The sequence below is a fragment of the Oenanthe melanoleuca genome, chromosome 1A (assembly GCF_029582105.1).
Source record: "Oenanthe melanoleuca isolate GR-GAL-2019-014 chromosome 1A, OMel1.0, whole genome shotgun sequence".
In the NCBI taxonomy this organism is placed as follows: Eukaryota; Metazoa; Chordata; class Aves; order Passeriformes; family Muscicapidae; genus Oenanthe; species Oenanthe melanoleuca.
Window position 1 is genome coordinate 9341849 of NC_079334.1, and position 23097 is coordinate 9364945.

Below are 23097 nucleotides of genomic sequence, written 5' to 3' on the forward strand. Positions count from 1 at the left end.
AGGAATGAAATGAAACAAAACACTGGGAGGTGAAATTCACACATAAACCCTTAATCCAAGGCTAGTTAGGAGAGCTCCCACTAGTTTAAAAATGCAAAACTTGACATCACTGTCATTCAAAGAGCAGTGTACCAAACAAAAAAAATCAAGCCTTGGACTCTCCACTGGTGCTGGTTCTCTGACCCAACTCTACCCAGTCATACTGAGGATGACAAACATTGCTCCTGGGGCTGCCACAGAGCTGGGCAGGGACATTTAGGGTAGAATGCATAACAGATTCTCAAGTCTGAGTTCAAAAAAAACCCAGAATTTTCACACTGCTGGTGGCTGAATGTCCTGCACCATGGACTCTTGGAGGTCCAAAGGAAAGAGCCACCATTCCCCACACACACACATGGAAAACAAAGCACCTCCAGTGCAGCCAATGTGCTGTGCAGGAGAAGCCAAAAGTGGCCCATGGTACCCTACCAAAGGCTCTGCTGAGGGCTTTCCTCCATGCAGATTGAGCAGCCCAGAACTCCCCTTTGGACCTATAAACCCTTTTCTGGCAACCAAGCAGGATAATGGTGAAAGACACAGAGCACTCACTCTGTTCTTCAAAGAAAGTACCAGTTGTCCATCTATTTTCATCATATTTTATATATAAATGGATAGAACACTCATTTGAGATATAAGAGGTTGGGCCTGTCTCTTCCTCACTCTTTATCATTTGTCTGAAGAGCTCCTCTCATACTATAGCTGGTGCATCTCCCCACTTCTGGTAGAAAAGGGCTAATTTGAAGGGCTTCAGACACCCAACAAAAAAGGGAAACACAACAGCAAAGCTTAGTGACAAAGCCTAGGCTCCATGCCTCCCACCCCAAAGCAGAGAGGTCCTAAATTACCTTGTGTTGCAAAATCCACTATCTAGTGCCTACAGAGAAGTTGCACAGACACTCAACTATTTGTAGGGCACAAGACAGAGGTTGCCAGACATTGCAAAGAATTTTATTGGATTTTTATGCAGAGTGCAAAGGGATGTGCTGTCTGTGCAATTACTATGCTGCAAAAACTGGCTTTCTATAAAAGAGGTCTCTTGAGCAAACAGTATTTGGGTGTTATGAGAAACACAGCAGGCCCCCTAAAGAGAAAAAAAACACCCTTCCAGTGGCTCACCAGGTGTTGCAGTCCTTAGTCACAGCTTCTCCCTTGGAATATTCTCTTCCATTGTGGAAGCACGGGCACCTCTCAGGAGCAACACACTTGTTTTCATGCCGCACCTAAGCAGAACACACAGTTTGTCACCACGTGGGACTGCTGGTACATGGCCATGTGCAGGGTGAGAAAGCAGCCAGGAACATGAGGATGAAAAATAAAAGAAAGGTTGAAAGGAATTAAAGAAAGGATGAAGGCTATCCAAGGTAAGAAAGGTACAGTAGTACTAATACTTTTAGCCACTACCATCAATAGAGCTGTAGGTACATGAACAAAAGACTTGTGGGTACATAAATCACAGCTTGCTCCCACCATCTCAAGCTGCTGGGAGAATAGATGATGTTATAGAAGAATGTCACAGTGAGAAAGTCCAGGATGCAGTGAACCAGGCTAACCTGAGAATGGAGAGCAGGTGAATAGCTTCTCACACACAACAAAATGGAAAAGGGCCTACTAGGAAAGCAGACAAAGGGCCCAGGTGGACTAAAAATGGAAATAGGAACATCAAGGAGCCAGAAGCCACAGTGCCTGACCCACACAGGTACAAATGCAGGTTCTGTTGTCACAGACAACAGCCCTTTAACAAAGCCGATACTCTATCAACTCTCCTCTGAAAATTGGAGTAATCACTCATTTTCTTTCAAACCCCTATTCATTTACAGGAAGGCAGAATAAATATCAGTCCACTTGAGGTATTATTCTGCTCTCTCTCCAACAGGCGCTGTTGCTGGGAAATAGGACATTATGTTCTACCCATATTTTCACTTTCACCCTTCTGACCCGAGTTTCTCTTTGTATAACAACAAATCATTTGTGTCCCACTTAAATAAAAAAACCCAAAAACAAACAAAAAAACTACAACCAAAGAAAAACAAGTAATGCCTTTAAACTATTCAGTTTTTCCATTCCTTTTCTGTTTTCTTTTTCTGTGATTACTTTCCATTTTGAAGACCCCTAGTTTAATTTTTAGAATTAAACAAAACCAAAGCTGGCTATGCTGACTTTTCACTCAATAGCAGTTCTGGCAAAGCCAGGATAGGTTTGGCTCTTGTTTCATGGAATACCTAAATGGAGAGCCATTCCCCTTCTTCTCATTCAAAAGTCACAAAATATCTCCTTCCCACTTTAAATTCTTTCTGTAAAATCATTAAAATAGTTTCTTTTTTACCATTAAATATGGGCCAATGAGATCAATGTAGTCTGAACGCCAGGTTAATAAGGAAGAACAGCTTTGCTTTTTCCTATGGGGACCTAGAACTGCCACATGGAACAATACATAAAAAAGATTTCACAGCCCAGAGACCCTTCTTTCATATGCAGCTCCATGTGCTCTGTGGCTTATGGAGAGCTGCATTATGCCAAATAAAATCACTTCTGTAGAAGCAAGATGGAAACAAAGAAATGCTTTTCTAGATAATGGAGCTGCAGCTCTGCCTTCACCTTTACAAAGGATGGTGACAAAAACCAGAGAAGACCAGAAAGAAGAGTTTAATATCTTCTATTCTTCCTTCCTGGTGGCATTTAGGAAAAAAAAAAACCAAAACAGGAATATGACCTCACACTTATGGCTACGTTTCTGAATTTTTGCAAACTGTTCAGCAACACAGTTCACAATACACTTGAGGGCTTGCCTCTGGATACAAAACTTGGGATTAGACATCTGGTTAGTAAAAAAGAGAATTAGAACCTCTTCTCCTTGCTCCATAAAAACTGGTACAGATTGGTATTAGTATTTTTATCACAACCAGTGCAGCAGCTATAAAATCATCAACAGAGAGAGAAGAGCACCTTGTCTTGAACACTGACAGAGTGAGTAGGTGGAATTCAGCAAGCAGGACACAAAAACCCTAAGTGGACTTTGACGAGAAGAAATATGATATTTTTTTCCCTGCAAAACTCAATTAATTATGATTCTGTTAACAGTAACACACAATCTACTGGGCCTATTAAAACCCCATCCAAAATCTGGGGCACATCTGGCAGCCTGCTGCCATGCTGCACTACAAGCACCATGTGGTACTACACCACAAGGCCAGGAGCACTATTCACAAGCAGCTGGATTCTCTCTGGAAGTCTCTCAATCCATCAATAGACTGCAGTTAATACAGGACATTGAGCAGTCCTGAGTGCTTGAGATGACAGGAGGCAGCAGCACTGGGGAGGCAACCACACCAAAAAAAAGAGGTTTGTAATGAAAACAGCAGCTGTTTGCACCATTAAATGCTCTTAGGATGACACTCTGCATCCATGGGATAGCTAGTGGTTGACTACCAGCTCTCTCATCATTTGGGGATCAAACAGAAATGTCCATTTCCTTGCTCTGTCTTATTAACTGCTGAACCTTGAAAAATCTTGCCAAATGAAGGACAGTATTAAAGGTTTCAGAGCCTTTAAGATTCTTCTTACCCACACTCACAGCAGGAGATTGTCCTGCTCTGCACTGGTGCAACCTCACCTTGAGTCCTGGGGGTAAATTTGGGCACCACAATGTAAGAATATAAAGCTGCTATAGAGTGTCCAAATGAGGCAACAAAGGTTGTGAAGGGCCTGGAGGGGGACCCACATGAGAAGCAGCTGATGTCACTTGCTCAGCTGGAGCAGACTGAGGTCAGAGCTCACAGCAGTTCTGCAGCTTCCTCACGAAGGGAAGAGCAGGGGCAGCTCTGATCCCTGCTCTGTGTGACAGGGACAGGAGCTGGGAATGGCTGGAGCTGGGTCAGGGAGGGTCAGGGTGGATATCAGGGAAAGGTTCTTCCCCCAGAGGGTGTTGGGCACTGCACAGGCTCCCCAGGGAATGGTCACAGCCCCAAGGCTGCCAGAGCTCCAGGAGAGTTTGGACAACGCTCTCAGGGATGCTCAGGGTGGGATTGTTGGGGTGTCTGTGCAGGGCCAGGAGCTGGGATGAATGATCCTTGTGGGTCTCCTCCGAGGGAGGAGATCCTATGGTCCTGAAATCCATCTCAATGAACCTAAACCTTGAACTCTCCTGGTCAAGACAATCTGATGAGTATCCCTCTGCCAAGGGAAGCTCTGTTCCTCCTGACACACGTGTGGATTTCAGTGGAAAGTCAGCCAAAGGTATGAAGAAGCATGGAATTAAGTAAAGGAAGTGGGTCAGATTAGAATCCAATATTATTCTAATAGGTTTTAGAATAAGAGACTGGTTTGGGGAAGAAGAGGCCTTAAAGATCACCCCCTGCCATGGGCAGGGACACCTTCCACTATCCCAGACTGCTCCAAGCCCATCCAGCCTGGCCTGGAACACTGCCAGGGATGGGGCAGCCACAGCTGCTCTGGGAAACCTGTGCCAGGGCCTCACCACCCTCACAGGGAACAATTTCTTTAATAAATTTTTGTTTTAACTAAAACAGCCTCTCACCCTTACTGTGCAAAGTCAACAACATGTTAGAAGATCAAAATGTGCTGGTTTACACTTGAGTTATCTTTCTTATGTTAGCTGTGGGTCTCTGATATTTATTTGACATGCCCAACTCCTCATGTAGACATTGTAACTTAGGATAAATCCACACTGAAAAAGTATATAACAGAGAAATTAAAATAGTCAGGCAAATTTCAGTTGAAAAAAGGTAGCAAGGAAAAAAAAACTTCAAAACTTTCCTGATTAAGATGTTTAGGGTATGTATTTTTTGTATTTTTTTCCTTTTTCTACTAATGCATCAAAGTTTTAGAAGTAGTTTTATTTCAGCAGTCAGAATTCAATAAAATATTACATTTAATTTTTAAATCTTAATTTTTTTGTCAATTGTTTGGGATAGAAATAAACTAATTTTCTACTTTTGGATTGTCTGGATTTTGTGTTCTCCAATTGTTCTACTTCCCTATTTCCCCAGAAAGGTGGTTAACACTCCATTTGTATATTTATTAATATTTTCCAATGGGAAAAGCTGAAGTGCAGTAAACCAATTTGAGAAAGCATATTTTTCTCCACACTTCTGCACATATGTTATGATTTCACTTTTCTGCTGTGCAAAAAGGTGACAAGTATGGAGAATTTCCCACCTTCCAGATGATCAAAGACAGAAGAAGAAAAATTATTTTTATAACGCATTGAGCATTTTTATTTGCTAGAAATCAAAACAATGCAAAATACTAAGTCAAAATTAACAAGAAAACTAAAATTATTTTTCAGTTGAAAGAAATTAGGTTTTGTTTTCAAGCTAATAAGTTATCTGTGAGCATTGATAAATTCCATATGCTACTGTACCACAAGTAGAGTGAGAAGAAAAAAAAAAATCTTCAGTAATCTTCCAGCATGATAATATGTGCAAATATTTATGGGAACACATGTTGAGTAAAACACATGTTATTACTTCCCACAGACCTTCCTGCAAACAGCAGCTCACCTCTGTGAGTGCTTGTAAATTAGGCAGGATTACAGAACACCAATAAGGGTGTGACCAGGAAAATGGTAATTCTTTTTTCCAATCCCTTTATTGCTCACCACTGTTGTACAAGCCTGGAAAACACAGACTTGGACTTTGATTTGACTTTGAAGAGCTTTGTCTCTGTGCTCCCAGAGTCTCTGTGTTAGAAAAGGACAGGATGGAAAGGAGATCCTGTCACCATCCCAAATCATTCTCTGATCGCAGAGCGCAGAAATAAGGAAAGAAAGGCTCTCCCGAACCTCATCCCATAGTGTGAGGAGGAGGAAACTGCTCTTTGAGAACGAGCTGGCAGCTCCTGTGGAGCCAAGAGTCAAACACAGGGCAAACAGGACACACCTGAACAGAGACTGGGCCTGATCCTGGCTTTGCATGGCAGTGGTTACAAGATCATCTCTACACGGGCTTCTCCCACCCTGTCTTTGGTGCATCTCGTGATTTTTGTTCTCTGCCACAAGGGAAGCCAATGAGAACAAGTAATTCCAGGCTGAGTTTAGTGAAAATTAAACCATACTGTCATCTAGTGGACAGAGAATTTATTTTACTTTTTTTTTTTTTTTTTTTTTTTTTTAAATATTGAGCCTGATTCTTCAATTCAAAACCTGACAAACCACCTTGTTAAACTCAGGGGTGTATTTCACATCACTGCAATTGCAGTTTCCAATTCCAAAAGGCCAAAGACTGCTGTCTTGGTAAAAATTTTATGAAACAATTGTTTGCCCCAACTTAATAGAATATTAAATATTGTACCAAACATGTAAGTTAATTACTAGGAAGCTGGTTTTGGGGGTTGGGATTTTTTTTTTCTGTGGAGTAGTAATTTCTTTTCCTCCCACAATTATGTCAAAAGTATACTATTACCACACCCCAGAACTGAAACAAAAAAATCTCAGGCTTCTTCACTGAATCAGAGGTCTGAATGTTAGATGCAAAGAAAAAACTGTTCACCCTGGAGCTCTGAGAGCTTTTCAAGTAGCTTTTCTAAGTTTTCTTATCTCTCCACTATTTAGGAATATTTTTCACTTAAAGGATACACAATTACAAACTGAAATGTGAAAAGAAGTAACATTTGTTTTTAAAATCATACTGAAAATTTATGGGTGACTTGAGATCCTGTTCTTTTTCACCTCCAAGACATTTCACAAGCCTGAGCTTTTGCCTAGAGCTGGCATTTTATTCTGGAGTAGAATCCATTTACATAAATGTGTGTTTATCAGTAAAACACAGTAGCAATGTTCCAAATACACGTTTCTATTACTGCTAGGAATTACTGCATAATGAGAATTTGGGAGGAGCTCTTTTTCTAGTAAGATAATTGAAGGAATTTGGGGGTAGAAAAAGCTTAAACTAATAATTAAATTTTAAGGTTGCAGTAGGTCATAACAATGGACTTTTTCAGTGAAAGAAAGCCTCTTTTCAGTGAAAAAAAAAAAAAAAAAGTGAAAAAGTGTGGTTAGTACAACACCTGCAACCCCCTGAATAATCTGAGCAAGTTTCATATTCCACACTTCTTCTCATAAGGAACCTTTATTTGGTACAACCCACAGAAAGGCAGTTGGAGAGATGGAGACTTGACAAAGAGGAACCAGTACCAGCAGGAAGGATGGCTGGATCAGAGAATCCCAGAATGGGTTGGGTTGGACGGGACTTTAAAGATCGTCTCATTCCACCCCCTGCCATGGGCAGGGACACCTTCCACCATCCCAGGTTGCTCACAGCCCCATCCAGCCTGGCCTGGAACACTGCCAGGGATGGGGCAGCCACAGCTGCTCTGGGAAACCTGTGCCAGGGCCCCACCACCCTCACAGGAAAGAATTTCTTCCCAATATCCAATCTAACCCTGCTCTGTGTCAGTGTGAAGCCATTGCCCCTTGTCCTGTCACTCCAGGCCCTTGTCAAGAGTCTCTCTCCATCTTTCCTGTGGCTCCCTTCAGGCACTGCAAGGCCACAATGAGATCACCTCAAAATCTTCTCTTGGGAACAATCCCAATTCCCTCAGCTTTTTTTTTTTTTGGAGGAGAGGTGCTCCATTCTTCTGATAAGCCTGAATATGGGTATATTTCTGTCTCTCTGACTGAGAAAGTTCAGCAAGACTGAAGAGGGGTTTAAGACCAAAGATTAAGGAAAACATAACTGGTCTTCAAAGCAGGCTTTAGAATTTTGATTAATAATTATTTTCACAAGCTAAAGTTCGTCTTCAATGAAGATATATTAAAACATATTCTTTGAGCCAGCCATAACTTGACAGTCAATACTTCACAACCATTTATTCCCAAGCTGCAAGAAGACTTGGTAGGACAGAATGAAGGCAAGAAAGCAAAGAGGACCTGCTTCTCACTGCTGTACTGAAACCTGCTTACCATCCCTTTTGGACAGAGGCATCCAGAGATGCAGCCATGGCTGATGCACTCCAGGTCATAATTCTGGCAGGTCTTGGTGCACTCCACTCCTTCTGCTCTTGGGTTGTTGGCAGGACAAATAATTTTTTCCATGGGGAATCTGCATGTCAAACTCCTTTTTACTTTAAATAAAAAAAAAAAAGTTCACAAAAAGTGCAATTAGAACTCAAGTATTATTGGCATAGTATTTTTCTAAAAGGTGGATCAACATTGATTAGAAAACTAATTTAAAATATAGCCTGGAACAACACCACTACACATGATATGGCAAAGAAAACAGTCCCTACTTCCCCTGGAGTGACCTCAGTTGGGCTGTCATAAAAGCAGGTATTTAATAGTGAAACAAAAAAGCTGCACTAAACATAAAAGTGTAATTCCAGACTGCACTGGGGCTATGCAAACACTTCCAGGCACTGCACAAAGTTAGCAGAAAACTGAAATTCTTGAGAAGCAACTGCATAATTTATTATTGTATTTAGACCCATTTTCCACACTGAATATAACTACATTGGTGACTGTAAATAACAGTGCCCTGAGCTTCAACACAAACTCTTTGAGGCTTCAGGATCTCACAGGAGATCAGAATGTCCCAAGAAACTCCAGGATATTATTTCAAGTGGTACTAGCAATATGCCTCTCTGAGGTTGTATAAATCTTGACATCCTATTATCAGGAAAAGTATGTCTTAGGAGCATTAAGGGAAGAGTTTGGGGAGATGTTCACCTGGAAGGCTTCACCTGAAGAACAGGTGACCCAAACAGTGACACTGCCACTGGTGTCCTAGCAGCAACATTAAGCAGGTCACTGCCTTGTACCTACAGAGGCATTTAGAGTTTTCCTCTAGAAGGTGGCTTATCATGAGAAGGTGGAAAGACAACAATAACTCTTTGTCTCCAAGGCACTATAAATTTCATATCAACCATAAATTTCCACCAGACCCCAAGTACAGGTGCATTTGTCAGGGTGCCATGGAAGACACTGTGTTTGGCTCTACTGGTGTTCCCATGGGGATCACAGATTATCCTGAGCTGGAAGGCACCCACAAGGATCACCACGTCCAGCTCCTGGATATTCCCAGGCCTCCCCAAAGCCCCACTAGCCCTCTCCCCTCTGACACACATCCATTCTCAAACCCCCTATCTATCCCATGACAATCCCATAAGCTCTATCCATGGATCAGTGGGAAACCCCAAAAGATCCCAGAGCACTGCTGGCCTTTCTCCAATGCTGCAAACCCCAGTTAGATGCTACAAGTGTTCCCATGCACCTCTCACAGCCTTCATTCAAATGTTAGATAAACCTGTTCACTGATGGGAAATGTGGCACCAGTCAGTCTCCAGGGGGTTTCATGGAGATGCCTGCTGGCTGGAAGGCACACTGGAAACCTGGCAGCAGTGTAACCTTCAGGCCACTAAAAGCCTCATTTGCACCAGAAAAGAGGGTTTGCATCCCACTAGTGAGAATCAGAAGGTATAAAATTGATGAGTCACTGATATCTTGGGATCCTCAAACAGCAACTGGGGACCTCAGATCACTGCCAAGGCATCATTTAACCTTTTCAGCTCAAGAGAGACTGCAGTGGCTAATTGCAATTATAATAATTTTGAGAAGTAAGGTTCTGTGAACCCTGCACCCCTCCCACTCATCCCTTTTGCTTCTATCCTGTAAAAAAAAATTAGGGAAAAAAAAAATCTCAAAATATCACAGTTGTTGCAACCTCTGGAATTTCTTCTTCCATCCACACTACCAAGAGACAGAAGAGAAAAATAAATCAAAATAAAATATTAATATTTTAAGGCATACTAACTTCTGGGAGATGGCCTTTCATCAGCAAAAACATCAGCCAGGAAGGCACCAGGAGCTCTGTTTGTACTGCAGTGCATGAATCCATTCTCACAATAGCTAAGAAAAACAAACAGAGCATATATTTAATGAAATGGCATTTAGCTTTCACTCACACTGATTTGTAGTCAACAGGGAACTTTTCAGAATACAAAACTACACCTCAGTGGGGCTGAGCTGCTGCTTTCCATCCACTGTGCCTTCCCAACATTAAAGGCAAACTTCCCTTAAGGGAGTTGATGGGGTACAGTGGCATGGCAACCCAGCTGCCTGCTGGCTCTGTCCTCTGGATCCAGTGCAGCTGCACAGGGATAAAGCTAGGCAAGACAACAGTCAGCTTTGCTGTGGAAAGAGGTAAAGGACCACCTAGTCCCTGAAACTTGGGATTTTTGTGGTAGAGAGGAAAAAACAGAAGACACTCTTCCCAAAACTGGGCTTGCCCAGTGATTGCATTCCCACTCCAAGTGTACTGCTACTCAATTTAACAATTAGAAATGCTTTTTAATACTTGTATCTTTGACAAGAGGTAATTAGGTTTTAACAGTTAAGAAGTGTAGCACAGTACATTAAAGTGACATTTTAAAAGCCCACAAAGTAGCTATTGTCAGTAATTAAGCTCCATTTCAAACTGGCAGGAACTGTTCACAGAACAGGGCTTAATATCAAGTAATTCTGAATAAGGTGGCATTTCAAATTAACTGGAGAGAGATACAACAGCAAAACCTCACCATTTGGCTTGTTGGAGGCAAAATCTTGCCTTTTCTTTAATTAGTTAATAGGAACTGACCCAGTTCCCAACTCATGCCATCCAAAAACTGGAGTGCTGGTGTGCAGGGAAGGGTTACGAGCAGCGCACTTACCACATGGAGTAATGATCCGAGAAGACATCCTCTGGCTGGAAGATCTCCCCATCATAGTAACAGGAGCACTGGGCCTTGGGCACACACTGCTCATGCTCATCCAGGTAGTGCCCAGGGGGACAGTAGCAGCCCTCCAGGCAGAGCTGCTCACACTCCTCCTCCGGGTAGGACAGCGAGCGGCACGTCTGGTTACACGGCGTCCCACACTGCTGGTACACCTGGCCCTCAGGACAGGCCATTGCTGGTGAAACCATGAGGGAGAAGGGCATTTGATCCAAATCCAGCTAAAGGAAGAGCTGCTTAAAGCAGACTGGGAATTTTGGGATTAAAAGGTATTTGCTCGTCAATGGACTGTTACACCCACCTTCCTTAACTGCAGCACCAGGGCAGCCTGCTTATATATACACACAAACAAAACCTTACTAAAGGAAGGTCCCAATAAATGTCAGGACTGGACTGCAACCTCTGTGATGGAAATCCACCCACAAAATTTCACCCAGAACATGAAAAACAATGTCTGTACAACCTCTGCTATTCTCTGGATCACAGTCAGGCCAACCTAACTGAAGCTCTCCAGTACCTGAAGAGAACCCATAAAGTGATGGAGAGAAATTCTTGACAAGGGCCTGGAGCGACAGGACAAGGGGGAATAGCCTCACACTGACATAGAGCAGGTTTAGACTGGATATCAGGAATAAATTGTTCCCTGTGAGGGTGTTGAGACCCTGGCACAGGTTGCCCAGCGAAGCTGTGGCTGCCCCATCCTTGGAAGTGTCCAAGGACAGGCTGAATGAGCCTTGGAAAAACCTGGGAGAGTGGAAGGTGTCCCTGCCCATGGCAGAGGGTTGGAATGACATGGTTTGTAAGGACCTTTCCAACCCAATGATCCCATGCATTAGGAGCATTACAAGTGTCATGTACACATCTGCACCTGTCTTCCTTTGCAACATCTTTAGGGACAAATTCATCAAAATAAGTAGAAAAGTAGTAGAAAAGTACTTTTCAACTTTGGAAAACAGGAGTGCTTCAGCCTCACATCCCAGAACTACTCCATGATTTCCACAGAAACAGGAGCAAATAATGAAGCAATTTAGCAATCATGGAGCCAAACCTTGATACTAATGATTTTTGATGATGAATTGTTTTATATGGAGACTAATTATGTCCTTTGGAGCCATTTTGTTTATAAAACCTCCACTTCTACAGGGCCGATTTTGAGGCATTCACCTCTGCACGCATCAGCATCAGCACTAGGTGGCAGCTATGATAACACATTGCAGAAGACAAGCAAACAAGCTTGTTTTATCAAGAGCTTGAATTTTACAGGGCTCCTGATAGCCAGTATTTACACTGTCGTTTGCAGCAACCTTCCACAGCAAACAGTTGTAAGGTGATGAACGATGTTCAGGGAAGCAGCTGCAAATGAAAGTTGGCACATTTGTACCTTGCTAAAACCAAGATCAAAGGGTTACAGAGAAAGCCCTTCCTGCAGAATGATGTGATAATCCCTACTCTCTTCTGTCAGCACACATCCCTGGGAACTCTGGCAGCCATGGAAAAACAGGATGGGCCTGCAGCTTCAGCCAAGTGTTCACTGGACTAGCAAAGCAAGGCCCACGTGCTGACCAGTGGCTCGTGGCCACCTTCACAAAGCTCTTCTGAAATGAAGAATTATTCCTGCCTTCAAGAGAGTCATGGTTGCACCAGCTTCTCTGGAGGCTCCCGCAGCCCCATACATGGGAGTGTAGCACCCTAAACTAAAAATCCAGCCCAGAAGCATCTAAGGTGACTTGAACCCTTCTTAAGAGCAAAAATCTCCCGAGTCTGGGATTTGTACCCAAACTGCTTAATGTACCTTTCCCAACCCAGCCCAAGAAATGTGTGTTCATCAATACAGCCAATGCTTCCTAGCTCTGGACTGAGCAGAACATAGACTTATTCACTCTTATAGGAGTCTTAGACAGCCATTCATAAAAATGTGCTTCTAACTTACACAAACCTGATCTTTGCAGTAAATCAAACCCTAAACAGGCACAGCCCAGGATTGAGGACCATTTTAAAAACAACTTTCATCACTAAAGGCACATCCCAGCAGGACAACCATGAGGCCTCAGCCAAAAATATTATTTGCTACACATGAATCTCTGGAAACATGGAACTGGTTTGGCAGATCTCAGATGGATACATGAGTTTCAAGATTCAAAAAAGGATGTGATAACCAAGCCCAGCATCCTTCCCCATTTTGTAGTCAGTAGTAACACTCCATGTCCACATGGATAATTTGCAGTAGATTCCTTTCTTAGATAAAGCTTTGAAATGCATGTGTTGGAATGGATTCAAACTGAAAGAGAGCAAGTTTAGGTTAGGTATTAGGAAGAAATTTGTCCTTGTGAAGGTGTTGAGGCTCTGGCAGAGGTTGTCCAGAGAAGTTGTGGCTGTCCCATTCCTGGAAGTGTTCAAGGACAGGCTGAAAGGGACATGGAAAAACATAGTGAAAGGTGTCCCTTGGAACAAGATGATCTTTAAGGCCCTTTTCAATCCAAAACAATCTATGATTTTCCTTGCCCATGCACCTCTTAAAATTTTTTAACATCCCCTGTTTTTCCAGTTTTTTACACTTCCCCAATGCCATGCTAATACTCCACATACCCATACACTGCTATATCCCTTCCCAGCAACATCTATTTCTAGCAGCAAAAAGTCAAGACAACTGATCTGGGAGAGTTCTGTTGCCTGTACACTGTGTAATTCACTGCCACTAAAAAAAAAAACAAAAAAACAAAAAAACAAAACCCAAAACAAAAAAAAAAAAAAGAAAACTATCCCATTATTGACAGGGAAATGAGAGGAAAAGGCAAGGTGCATCTAGTCTCTGTGGATGGATCCTATAAAACCAAAATAGCTCAGTGCTGTGTTCTAAAACACAGCCTATCCCAGGAATAAGATGAGAAGCAGTGGGAAAGCTTTTGTGGGCTGGTTTTGAAATCAGAGTGAAAGAGACAAACCATGACCAGTTCCTCAAGTAACAAAAGGTGAAAATGTTGTCCCCTCTGGGTGAAGGTGCCCCCTGCCAGGACTAGATTTAACACAGCTTCTCCACCATGCTGAGGCCTACCATGCACTGTAGCCACCCTCAAACACTGCTCAGAGCTTGTTTTTAATTCCCTACTCCAGCACTCTTGGATTTATCCTATACAAGTTCTCTTACACAAGGCAATCAAAGCCACCAACTGCCCCAGCACTACCATATTAAGGAAAATAATGGGCTTAGCAACACATCCTAAAATCTGAAGGAAGATCTAGGGACCTGTTCACTGATTCCCCTGTTCCACAGGACAATATGCACACAAGACAGGTAAACGTAGAAATATTTGGATTGGAAAAGACCATAAGATAACTGAATACAGCACTTAACCTCACACTGTCAAGTCTACCACTGAAGCATGCCCCTAATCACCACATCCAGGTGGCTTTTAAATACCTCGAGGTGTGGTGACTCAACTACTTCTCTGGGCAGTCTGTGCCAGTGCTTGATAACAATTTCCATGAAAAATGTTTACATAAAACCTAATCTGAACCTCCCTGGTGAAACCTGAGGCCATTTCCTCTCCTCTTGCACCTTGTTCCCTGGGAACAGAGCCTGACACCCACTTGGCTGCCCCCTCCTGTCAGAGTTGTAGAGAGTGAGAAGATCCCCCCTGAGCCTCCTTTTCTCCAGGCTTAATCCACTTTCAGCTCCTCCTCATCAGGTTTGTTCTCCAGCCCCTTCCCTGGACACCCCTCAGTGTCTCTCTTGTGCTGAGGTTCCCAGCAGTGCCCCAGGCTCTGAGCAGTGGCCCCAGCAGTGCCAGCACAGGGGACAGTCCCTGCCTGGCCCTGCTGCCACCCCATGGCTGCACAGCCCAGGTGCCATCGGCCTCCTGCCCCCCTGGGCACGGCTGGGCTCATTCCAGCCGCTGTCCCAGCTCCCCCAGGGCCTTTCCCAGCTTTCCAGCCCCTCTGCCCCAGCCTGCAGCTGCAGCCCTTGGGGTGCCCCAGGGCAGGACGGGGCCCTTGGCCTTGCTGACCCTCAGAGCCCTGGGCTGGCCATGGCTGCAGCCTGTGCAGATCCCTGTGCAGAGCCCTGCTGCCCTCAGCAGAGCCACACTCCCACCCAGCTGGGTGCTGCCCGTGGCTATGGGTGTGCCCTCAATCCCCTCACCCAGATCTCTGACTAAAATAATAAATGAAACTGGCCCAGATACTGAGCCCTAGGGAACAGCACTGGTGACCATCCACCAGCTGGGTTTAACTCCATTCACAACCACTCTCTGGGCTCAGCCATCCAGCCTGGGTTTTACCCAATTTTTTACATGCAGCTGCACGAGAGACACAGCCCTTCACAATGTGGTCTGCCTGCTCCTCCCTTGCAGCATGAAGGGATTGGCTCCAGTGTCAATTTGTGGGGGGCTACAGGGGTATGAGTCAGGTCTTAAATAATCAAACTGCAACGAAAACATCAAAGATAGGGGAGCTGAATGCACTTGATAGCTTGGCACACCACAGAAATGCTGTGCTACACTAATGACTTTGCTCCCTGACACTTACCCACTCCAAATCAAGCAAACTAGCTCTGTCAAGTCATTTCCCAAGAAACCGAATCTCTGGGGATGAAGGTAGGGGTGGAGCACACATTCAGGGCTCTGGGCCATCAGCACAAATTACACAACCTGCACATTCACATCTCAAGCACATTAAAAAAGAGGGATTGCTCTCCTTCATGTGACAGGAGATGTCTAGGGCACCAGGATTATTTAATGGGGGCTGATGGATCTGCAATCAGGGAAATCATCACTCTGTGAGAGCACAAAGCTCTCTGTAATGCACAGAAAGGAAGAAGCAGCTCTGCACTATTAAAGATTAATTGTGAAAATTGACTTGTTCAATTACAGAAAGAGCAATGGGGCATTATCACTGTTCTTTCTTTCAGCTTCCAGACCTGCAGAGCTCTGAAAGGATTTTTATTACATTACTGTTCCACTATCTGAACATTTACATAAACTAAGTAAAATATTATAGAACCATGCAGCAGTTTAATATAAACTGGATTTGTTCTCATTCACAGCAAACACTCTCCAGCCATCAGAAGTTGTGGTTACTGACCTTGCAGACCCTACCAGGTTGAAGGCCAGAGACCTCTCTCTTTTCCACTTTCTACACACTGAGTTTATAAATGTTTTTCCCACCCTTTGCTTGGGAAGAAGCATCAGAACAAATCTGGAAAGATGCCAAGCACACATGCTTTCTCCCAAATTTTTCAATTGTCTTCTTTCCTTAATAACAAAGTTGCTCAGGAAAATGGAAAAACATTCACTTCACAAATATTTATGGGAAAAGTATGTCTGTGCTCAATCAAAATTACATGGCAATGGATTTTTTCCTACCCCATTGACCTAACTGAGAAATAAAAGAAATGAAAGGTGTTGGATTCTTCTGCTCCAGCCTCTTGCAGTTTGGCTATTAATCTTGCCCTGGATAAGAGAGAGAGATGTTGGAGAGGCTGCAGTATCTGTTTTTGGAGATATTCAAAATTTGATTGGATAAAACCTCAGGAAATATTCAGTAATTTAGCCCTGCTGTGAGCAGGGGTGGTGCCACAAGACTGCCAAAATTCTCTTCTGATACAAGCTTGCCCTGCCCTTTGTGCTTCCTCTATAACCCCACATTGAGCTAAAGTCAGGAGTCACTGATGAGGTCAGGACCTAGGAAGCTAAGGCCTCAAAAACAGGCAGTTCATGGATTACTACAAATCACTTGGGAGATTCCTACCCTGGGACATTCAGAAAGTTTCCAGGTGAGTAGCTGAAATTGGAAACCTAGGCAAAAAGTGCTGTGGAGCTGTGTCAGATCACCACTTGTCTCCCTCAGTGCTGAGCAGTCCTTGGGAACACTTTTTGCAGTGTGGAGGAAAGATTTACTGTCATCATTTGCCATAAGGAAAATCTGGCATCTCATTCTAGATCTTTCATCCAACGCTGCCAGAAAAAAATTCCTTCAGGATGAGGAAAATAAAAGGGTTTGAGCAGCATTGCACTTACGGCAGAAATCAGATTGTCTCCACTGGACCAGGATGCTCTTCCTGGCACAGGCTGCTGCATAATTAGCAATGGCAGAGCACAGGCAATCCTTGCCACTGGAGCAGGAGCAAACATCAAAGCGGCAGTTCTTCACATAGGGAGTGGGACTGACCTCCTGGTGACAAGGTTCAAAGGCAGGAGCCATCAGAACTGAGCAGGATTCCTCAGCATACTTGGCTAAAAAGAGAGAAATGACACGCTCACATTGAATCAATCGATCAAAGTGGCTTTCAAGGAAAGCTAGAGGAGCCACAGTAAGCATTTTCTCTTCCTTTTATTAAAAACAAACAAACAAACAAAACCCCACAACAACAAACTCAAAAAAAAAAAATCCTAAACTAAATAAAACAAAAAAAAATAGACAAGAATCAAACAGGATCAGGCAGGCACAGATAGCACCATAGCTCATATGTCATGAGCTCTACTGAAAGAATAATGTTTCACTAGTAAAACAAATCAAGCAAAAGCAATGCTTTTATATTCTGTTAGCACTATTTCTGGTGGTGTAATTCCTTTTACAGGGTCTTTGCTTTCTGCTGCCTTTTTGTATTTGCAAAATTAAACTAGTTTTGTATTCAATTTTCACAAAATATTACATTTTCCTTAGGAAGTCTGCATCAATACAAATCTTTCTGTGGGTTTTTTATTGCTGTTGTTTATTGGGTTTTTAAAAACATATATTACAGCCACTCTGGTGGTAATGTAAACAATATAAGCTTCTTCTCTTTTTCTTTATTTTCCTTTTTTTGTTTTTCATCTAAATGAAAGATGGCCATTTGCTGCACACTTCAATTTTGGATAGAGTTCAGTACCTAAATGAGGATTGAGATTGCAGGGGTCACTGTCTTGTTTTAACAGGTCCTGGCAGTCTGCATTGAGCTTCCAGGAGTTTCCAAAGTCTTCCAGAAGGGATTCCACCATGCCAGAAGGGGTAAGAAAATCATCCCCTCTGTTCCCATCAAAATTTCCACACAGCCCACACATCCTTTCAGAGTAGACTGGGGACACCTAAGGAACAAAACATTAGTCTGGTCATCTTCCAGAACAGGTTACCACTGCAGAGCAAGATGGTTTTTTGTTGTTTTTTTTAAAGAATGAACCATACACAGTTTAATAGTCAAAAAAATTCTTAAGCACACATCAAAATACTATAGATACAATATCATTGTACTGTATTTTCAAGCTTCTAACAAAAATAGCAGCAGGACAATTTTTGCACAGTAGAGTGAATTTCAGAGGGTGACTAAGAGAAAAATAGCTTATTTTTATGCCTTGATCAGCAGTCCAGTTTAGTCTTCTCCTGTTCTCACTCTCAATTTATATAAATGAGCAGGGCAACAGTGGGGGTTACATTTTTTTTAATGCAATTCCAACGGTACTTTGGGGAAAGACACTGCACCTAGAAGCATTTCACATTTTAAAGGAAAATTGGATGATGAAGGAAATTTAAAGAGACTGTTTTACCACAAAATTGAGAAAATATTGGAGAGGTTCCCCTCAACACTGAGGACCCTGGATAAAACAAGGAATAAACTAATATTCCTAAAGCTACTCCACATTATAGATTTCTCCTGCCTAGACGAACTTCAGGCACACTAAAAGCAAAATTTCCAGCCATCCACAGAGCAGGTGCACTTTTCACCCTGTTTTATTCCTGCTGCAAATCAAGGGGCAGCTGAAAGATGACCCTAAACCTAGAGGTAAACAGGGAGAAATCTCCTAAGCAACATCTGCATCACAAAGGCACCAATACCTTTTATTTTAGTAGGAACTGTCAGTTTCTGTTAGGAGTAAAGCTCTGGTACTTTACAAACACTATCAGCTACTCAGGAGCTTTGATGCTACATTAGCCCTCTGTATCCATGTAGTTGAGTCCTAGTTTAGGCAGGCTTGCAGGAGTAACCAGTGAAACAAACAAACAAAAAAAAAGCTTTAAAAAATCCACATTTTTAAAGAAAACTGTTGTTCTGTATAAATAAAAATAAAAAGCATTCTCCAAAATATAATCTAACACTATCCAGCATTCAAACAGGGGTCAGAGAATAGATATAGAGCATCAAAAAGAACAATCAGAGGATAAATAATCTTACTACTAAGAATATTACTACTCTTTCATATACTTTGCAGATGGAGCAATGACTCACACAAGTCCAAATTGTGGTGTATTTTGGAGTGGAAGCTCAAATCACAAATATCAGGCAGTCACAGAAAGGGGAGCCTTCTTGAGGAACACAGGAAGAATTTTTGCCAGAACAAGGTAATGGAAGTGTATCACTTCCTCCAATTGTCAGCAATATTTGGCAACAGGTCAGTCTACAAATCCAGCATTAAATACCTCTCCAAAAGCAATTAAAGAGATGCTTTAGATGCCTAACAAGGGAAGAAGCAGAGAACTGGAGAAACTTCCAGCTTTTATGGGTAGAAGATCTGGAGCAGAAAATTAGGTTTGTTTTCAGTGGGACAAAAAATTTGCCAGGTTATATGGGTCTCTGAGCAGGTAGAAAAATACTTTGAATACTCAGAAAAGCCAAAACTCCTGAGATATGCCAAGAGACTGAAGTGAATTATTCTAAGCCCCAAAAGAACTTTTAGACCCTTGGAGCACAGAGATAGAGGTTAAATCAAAACAACAGCCACAAACCCCCATTTGCTTTCTAAAATTATTTCAGGCCTTTCTTATCTGTTTTCTTTTCAACTCTTGAACTCAATTCCAAACTGGCTTTCACAACCCTTTGCACTGTGCCAGACATGACATTTAAGCCAGATTTTGGGGCAGGCAAGGAGAATGCAAAAGCAATACCATGTTCAAGGCAGGCAGCATTTACCACTCAGCAGAAAATCCCAGGAAAACTGGTTTTCTTGGCAAAACTCCTCTCAGTGAGCAGACCCCTGTTGAAAGGGGGGTTCAAAGGCAGCAGGGCTGTGGTTACAGCTTCCTTACAGATCATTTCTAGTAAACCTGGCTCGGGTATTTCTACACTCTGCTGTGTCTGCAGCACCGACAAAACCTAATTGTTAATCAAGGCTGACTACAAATATTCCTCACGGTAGAAGGAGCACGCACTACATCTTCTATGAGCTGATTTCTATTTCCTGGAAAATATGAGTAACTGTGTCCCTGGAGGCCTTTTCTTCCCTTCTTTTAAGTCATTCACATCTGTTGGTTTAGACAGGGCAGTCAAAGCAAATAAAAACAAAACTCCAGTTTGGAGGGTATCTGCTGAGTGAAACACAAAACTGTTCATGGTTAATAACAGCTGTCATTGCACACACACTGGAAAAGAAAAAAAAAAAAAAGAAAAAAAGGAGGGGGGAGAAAAAAAGCTACCAAGCTGCTATAAGATGAAGTGTTTGTTTCTGGAATACAAAAGGACCTGTATAACACTCTGGGGGTAGCAAAAGAGAAAAGAATTTCTAACATGCAACACAAAGCAATTTTTGACTTCAGACAAGAAAATCTTTGTACATATTTGGGTGGAATGAGAGAGGGGGCAAACAGCAGAAATAAAACAGAGAGAAAGAGTACCTTCACTATGAGTTCCCCATGACCATCCCAGTCAATCTGCAGATCTTCCCCATAGCTGAGATGAACTGAACTCCTCACCACACGCTGGATACGGAGGGCACCTGAAGGCAACCACAGGGTGTCAGTGACTTTTACAGGATGTAGTGACAGGACAAGGGGAATAGCTTCACACTGACAGAGAGTGGGTTGAGATTGGATATTGGGAAGAAATTCTTCACTGTGAGGGTGCTGAGGCCCTGGCACAGGCTGCCCAGAGAAGCTGTGGCTGCTCCATCCCTGGAAGTGTCCAAGGTCAGGCTGGATGGGGCTCTGAGCAACCTGGGATAGTGGAAAGTCTCCCTGCCATGGCAGGAGGTTGGAATGAGATGATCTTTAAGGTCCAAACCACATCATTCTGTGATTCCATGATTTCAAGCTTCTGCTTAAAAAACAGTAATTTCAAAAAGAATAGACCAACAGTGATTTTCACAAATCTCACAAGTGCAGACCAGCTTCATTCTCCTGATTTCAGAGGAGTCAAGTCAAGATGTGTCTGCTGAATGGAAAGAAGCTGAAATGACAGAGCTTCTAGAAGAGACTGCAAGTGAGAGTTTGGCCTTGAAAACACTGCCTCAGCTGGGCTAAGGCATGTCTGAAACCACTACTAGGCAGGAGACTTTCAATGGCTGGCCAGAGTCAGCCTGTGTGAACACACCTTGCAGCAAAGGGATCTGTATGTCCTGTCCATTCAGCGACACTCCTCCTCCATGTTTCATTTTAATGATGCTGTTGTCCATATCCCGGATCCGGACAGAGGCTGAGCGAGTGCACACGGCATCAGGATCATCTGCACACTGCAGAGAAGGGAAAATCTGCCTCAAACCTCAAGTTTTCACTTTCTTGGTGACTTAGTACCAGAAGGCATTTTGGCATCAAATTTGGGAGGTGTTGAGTGTCACACTGGTTTTATAGATCTGGTTTCTGCATCCCACAAACAGCAGGCTGGCAGCTTTCCCTCCATTATCCTGCTAATCACACACTAGAACTTGGAAAGGGATCTGTGGGTGTTCCTCCAGACCCCTGGGAGTGACCCATGACAATGACCAGCTCCACAGCTGTGGCAGGGGCAGGAAGGCCACCTGGCCCACACAGCCATGCTGTTCACATTCCCAAGACTACTGGGGTGTTTATTTTCCTGGCTGTGGGATACCCAGATGAGGAACAGGGATTGCAGGGCCCCGCTTCTCCTCCCTGGTTTCGAAAGGAAGTTTCAGTGGAAACCTGTCCTGCAGGTTCCCAAGCACCAATGACCTCAGAGCTGCACTATCAGAGCTCTCTAATGCAGGAGGCAGATGCAGTGTGGAGAACTGCCACAGCCCATTTCTCCAAAGCCTGCAACTTCCCTGGTGCTGCTGGACAGGCTGATACTCCCCTTCCCTCCTATCAGTCTCTTGTCTCCATTGCACCTCTCCCTGCATATCTCCCTGATAGTTCCTCTATCCCCATCATCTTGCTTCCTCTCTGCTTCCTTCAGGGTCCTTTTCAGTCTCTGAGTTTGTTCACCTTTTCTCAAGTCCAACTGGTTGATTCATTTCACAACTGTGTTAACCTCCCTGTGACATCCCCCTTCAGGGTTTCCATCCCTTCCTGCACCAGCCTGGCTCCCTTTCCCACCTCTCTGCAGCTGTTTCTCACACATCCATCAGGGGAGACAGAAAAGAAAGTCAGGAGCTGCTGTCTGAGTACAAAAAATTCACCAGCCAGTCTGACTAAATGGCAAGCAGCACAAGGCATTGCTCTGCCAGTGCACTCTCCTTGGTGTCCAAGGAAATGTCCTTTCCCCACAGGAACTAGGGAGGCATCAGAAGCCAGGGTGCTTGGCAAGGGGTGCACCCTCCCCTCTGTTTGTTTGTTCAGCTGGCAAAGAGTCGGCGAGAGCCCATTCTCCACACCTCATCACGAGCCTCCATCCCCAGGCAGACTCCTGGGAATGGTGGTGAGGAGAAGCAAAACACTTATTAACTAAGGAGAAAGACTGCATCTGCTATTTAAACTAATTATCTCATAGGGAAATTACTTCTGTTGGCCCGTGCATCTGCAATTCATGTCACAGCCCCACAGCCCTGCCCTCTCTCTCTCAAGAGCATGTGCAGAGGCACCAGCCACGGCTGCTGTTACCTGCACCGTCTCAATGATCACAGAGAAGGAATTTTCCACACAATCCTTGGCAAATAAGTACTGGCAAATCCCACTGAAGGTAAAATACTTGTTGTCAAAGCTTTTGAAATGGGACTGGCCGGTGACAGAGCATTCCCCTGGAAAAAGCAAAAAAAACATTAATCATCCCAATGCCAGTTTTGATCAAAATCCTACTCAGCCCCCACAAGCATCTGAGGGGGCAGAGCATCCCTGGTGGAACAGGTTGTACAAGGCCCAAGCTCCCCACAGACCAGAAAGCACCAACAAGATCCTTATCTCACTGTTTATTTCTGTAAGGCACTACCAGTAGTAACAGAGGAACCAACAACAGCTGCAGAACACAGAATAAACTGCAGTCAAGAGCTGAAATTTGTGCCTGTGGAAAAGCCTATATTCTTTTGTTGGGATGCCTTAAATACCAATAAGTTATTTTAATATAAAATACAATATGAGAATGAAGAGCTGAAAGATAATGTCTGTGGGAGTCCTTTCAAGGATAGAATTTATGTTGGACTTTACCCTGAACCATCATCTCAACTAACAAAAAGTAGAAATAATTCTGTAGTTACAATAGCTACA

General features: G+C 43.3%; 1 protein-coding gene across 1 annotated transcript in view; it reads right to left on the minus strand.

Moving 5' to 3' along the window:
* Positions 1-23097, minus strand: part of VWF (von Willebrand factor) — a 119851-nt gene that overhangs the window by 68782 nt on the left and 27972 nt on the right. The window contains exons 11-19 of the mRNA XM_056511678.1: positions 22498-22634; positions 21035-21173; positions 20341-20441; positions 17627-17822; positions 16776-16991; positions 10699-10939; positions 9804-9898; positions 7958-8118; positions 1156-1259 (exon numbers count right to left, since the gene is read on the minus strand). Of these exons, the coding sequence (XP_056367653.1) occupies positions 1156-1259; positions 7958-8118; positions 9804-9898; positions 10699-10939; positions 16776-16991; positions 17627-17822; positions 20341-20441; positions 21035-21173; positions 22498-22634 (1390 nt within the window). The remainder of the gene's footprint in view (positions 1-1155; positions 1260-7957; positions 8119-9803; positions 9899-10698; positions 10940-16775; positions 16992-17626; positions 17823-20340; positions 20442-21034; positions 21174-22497; positions 22635-23097) is intronic.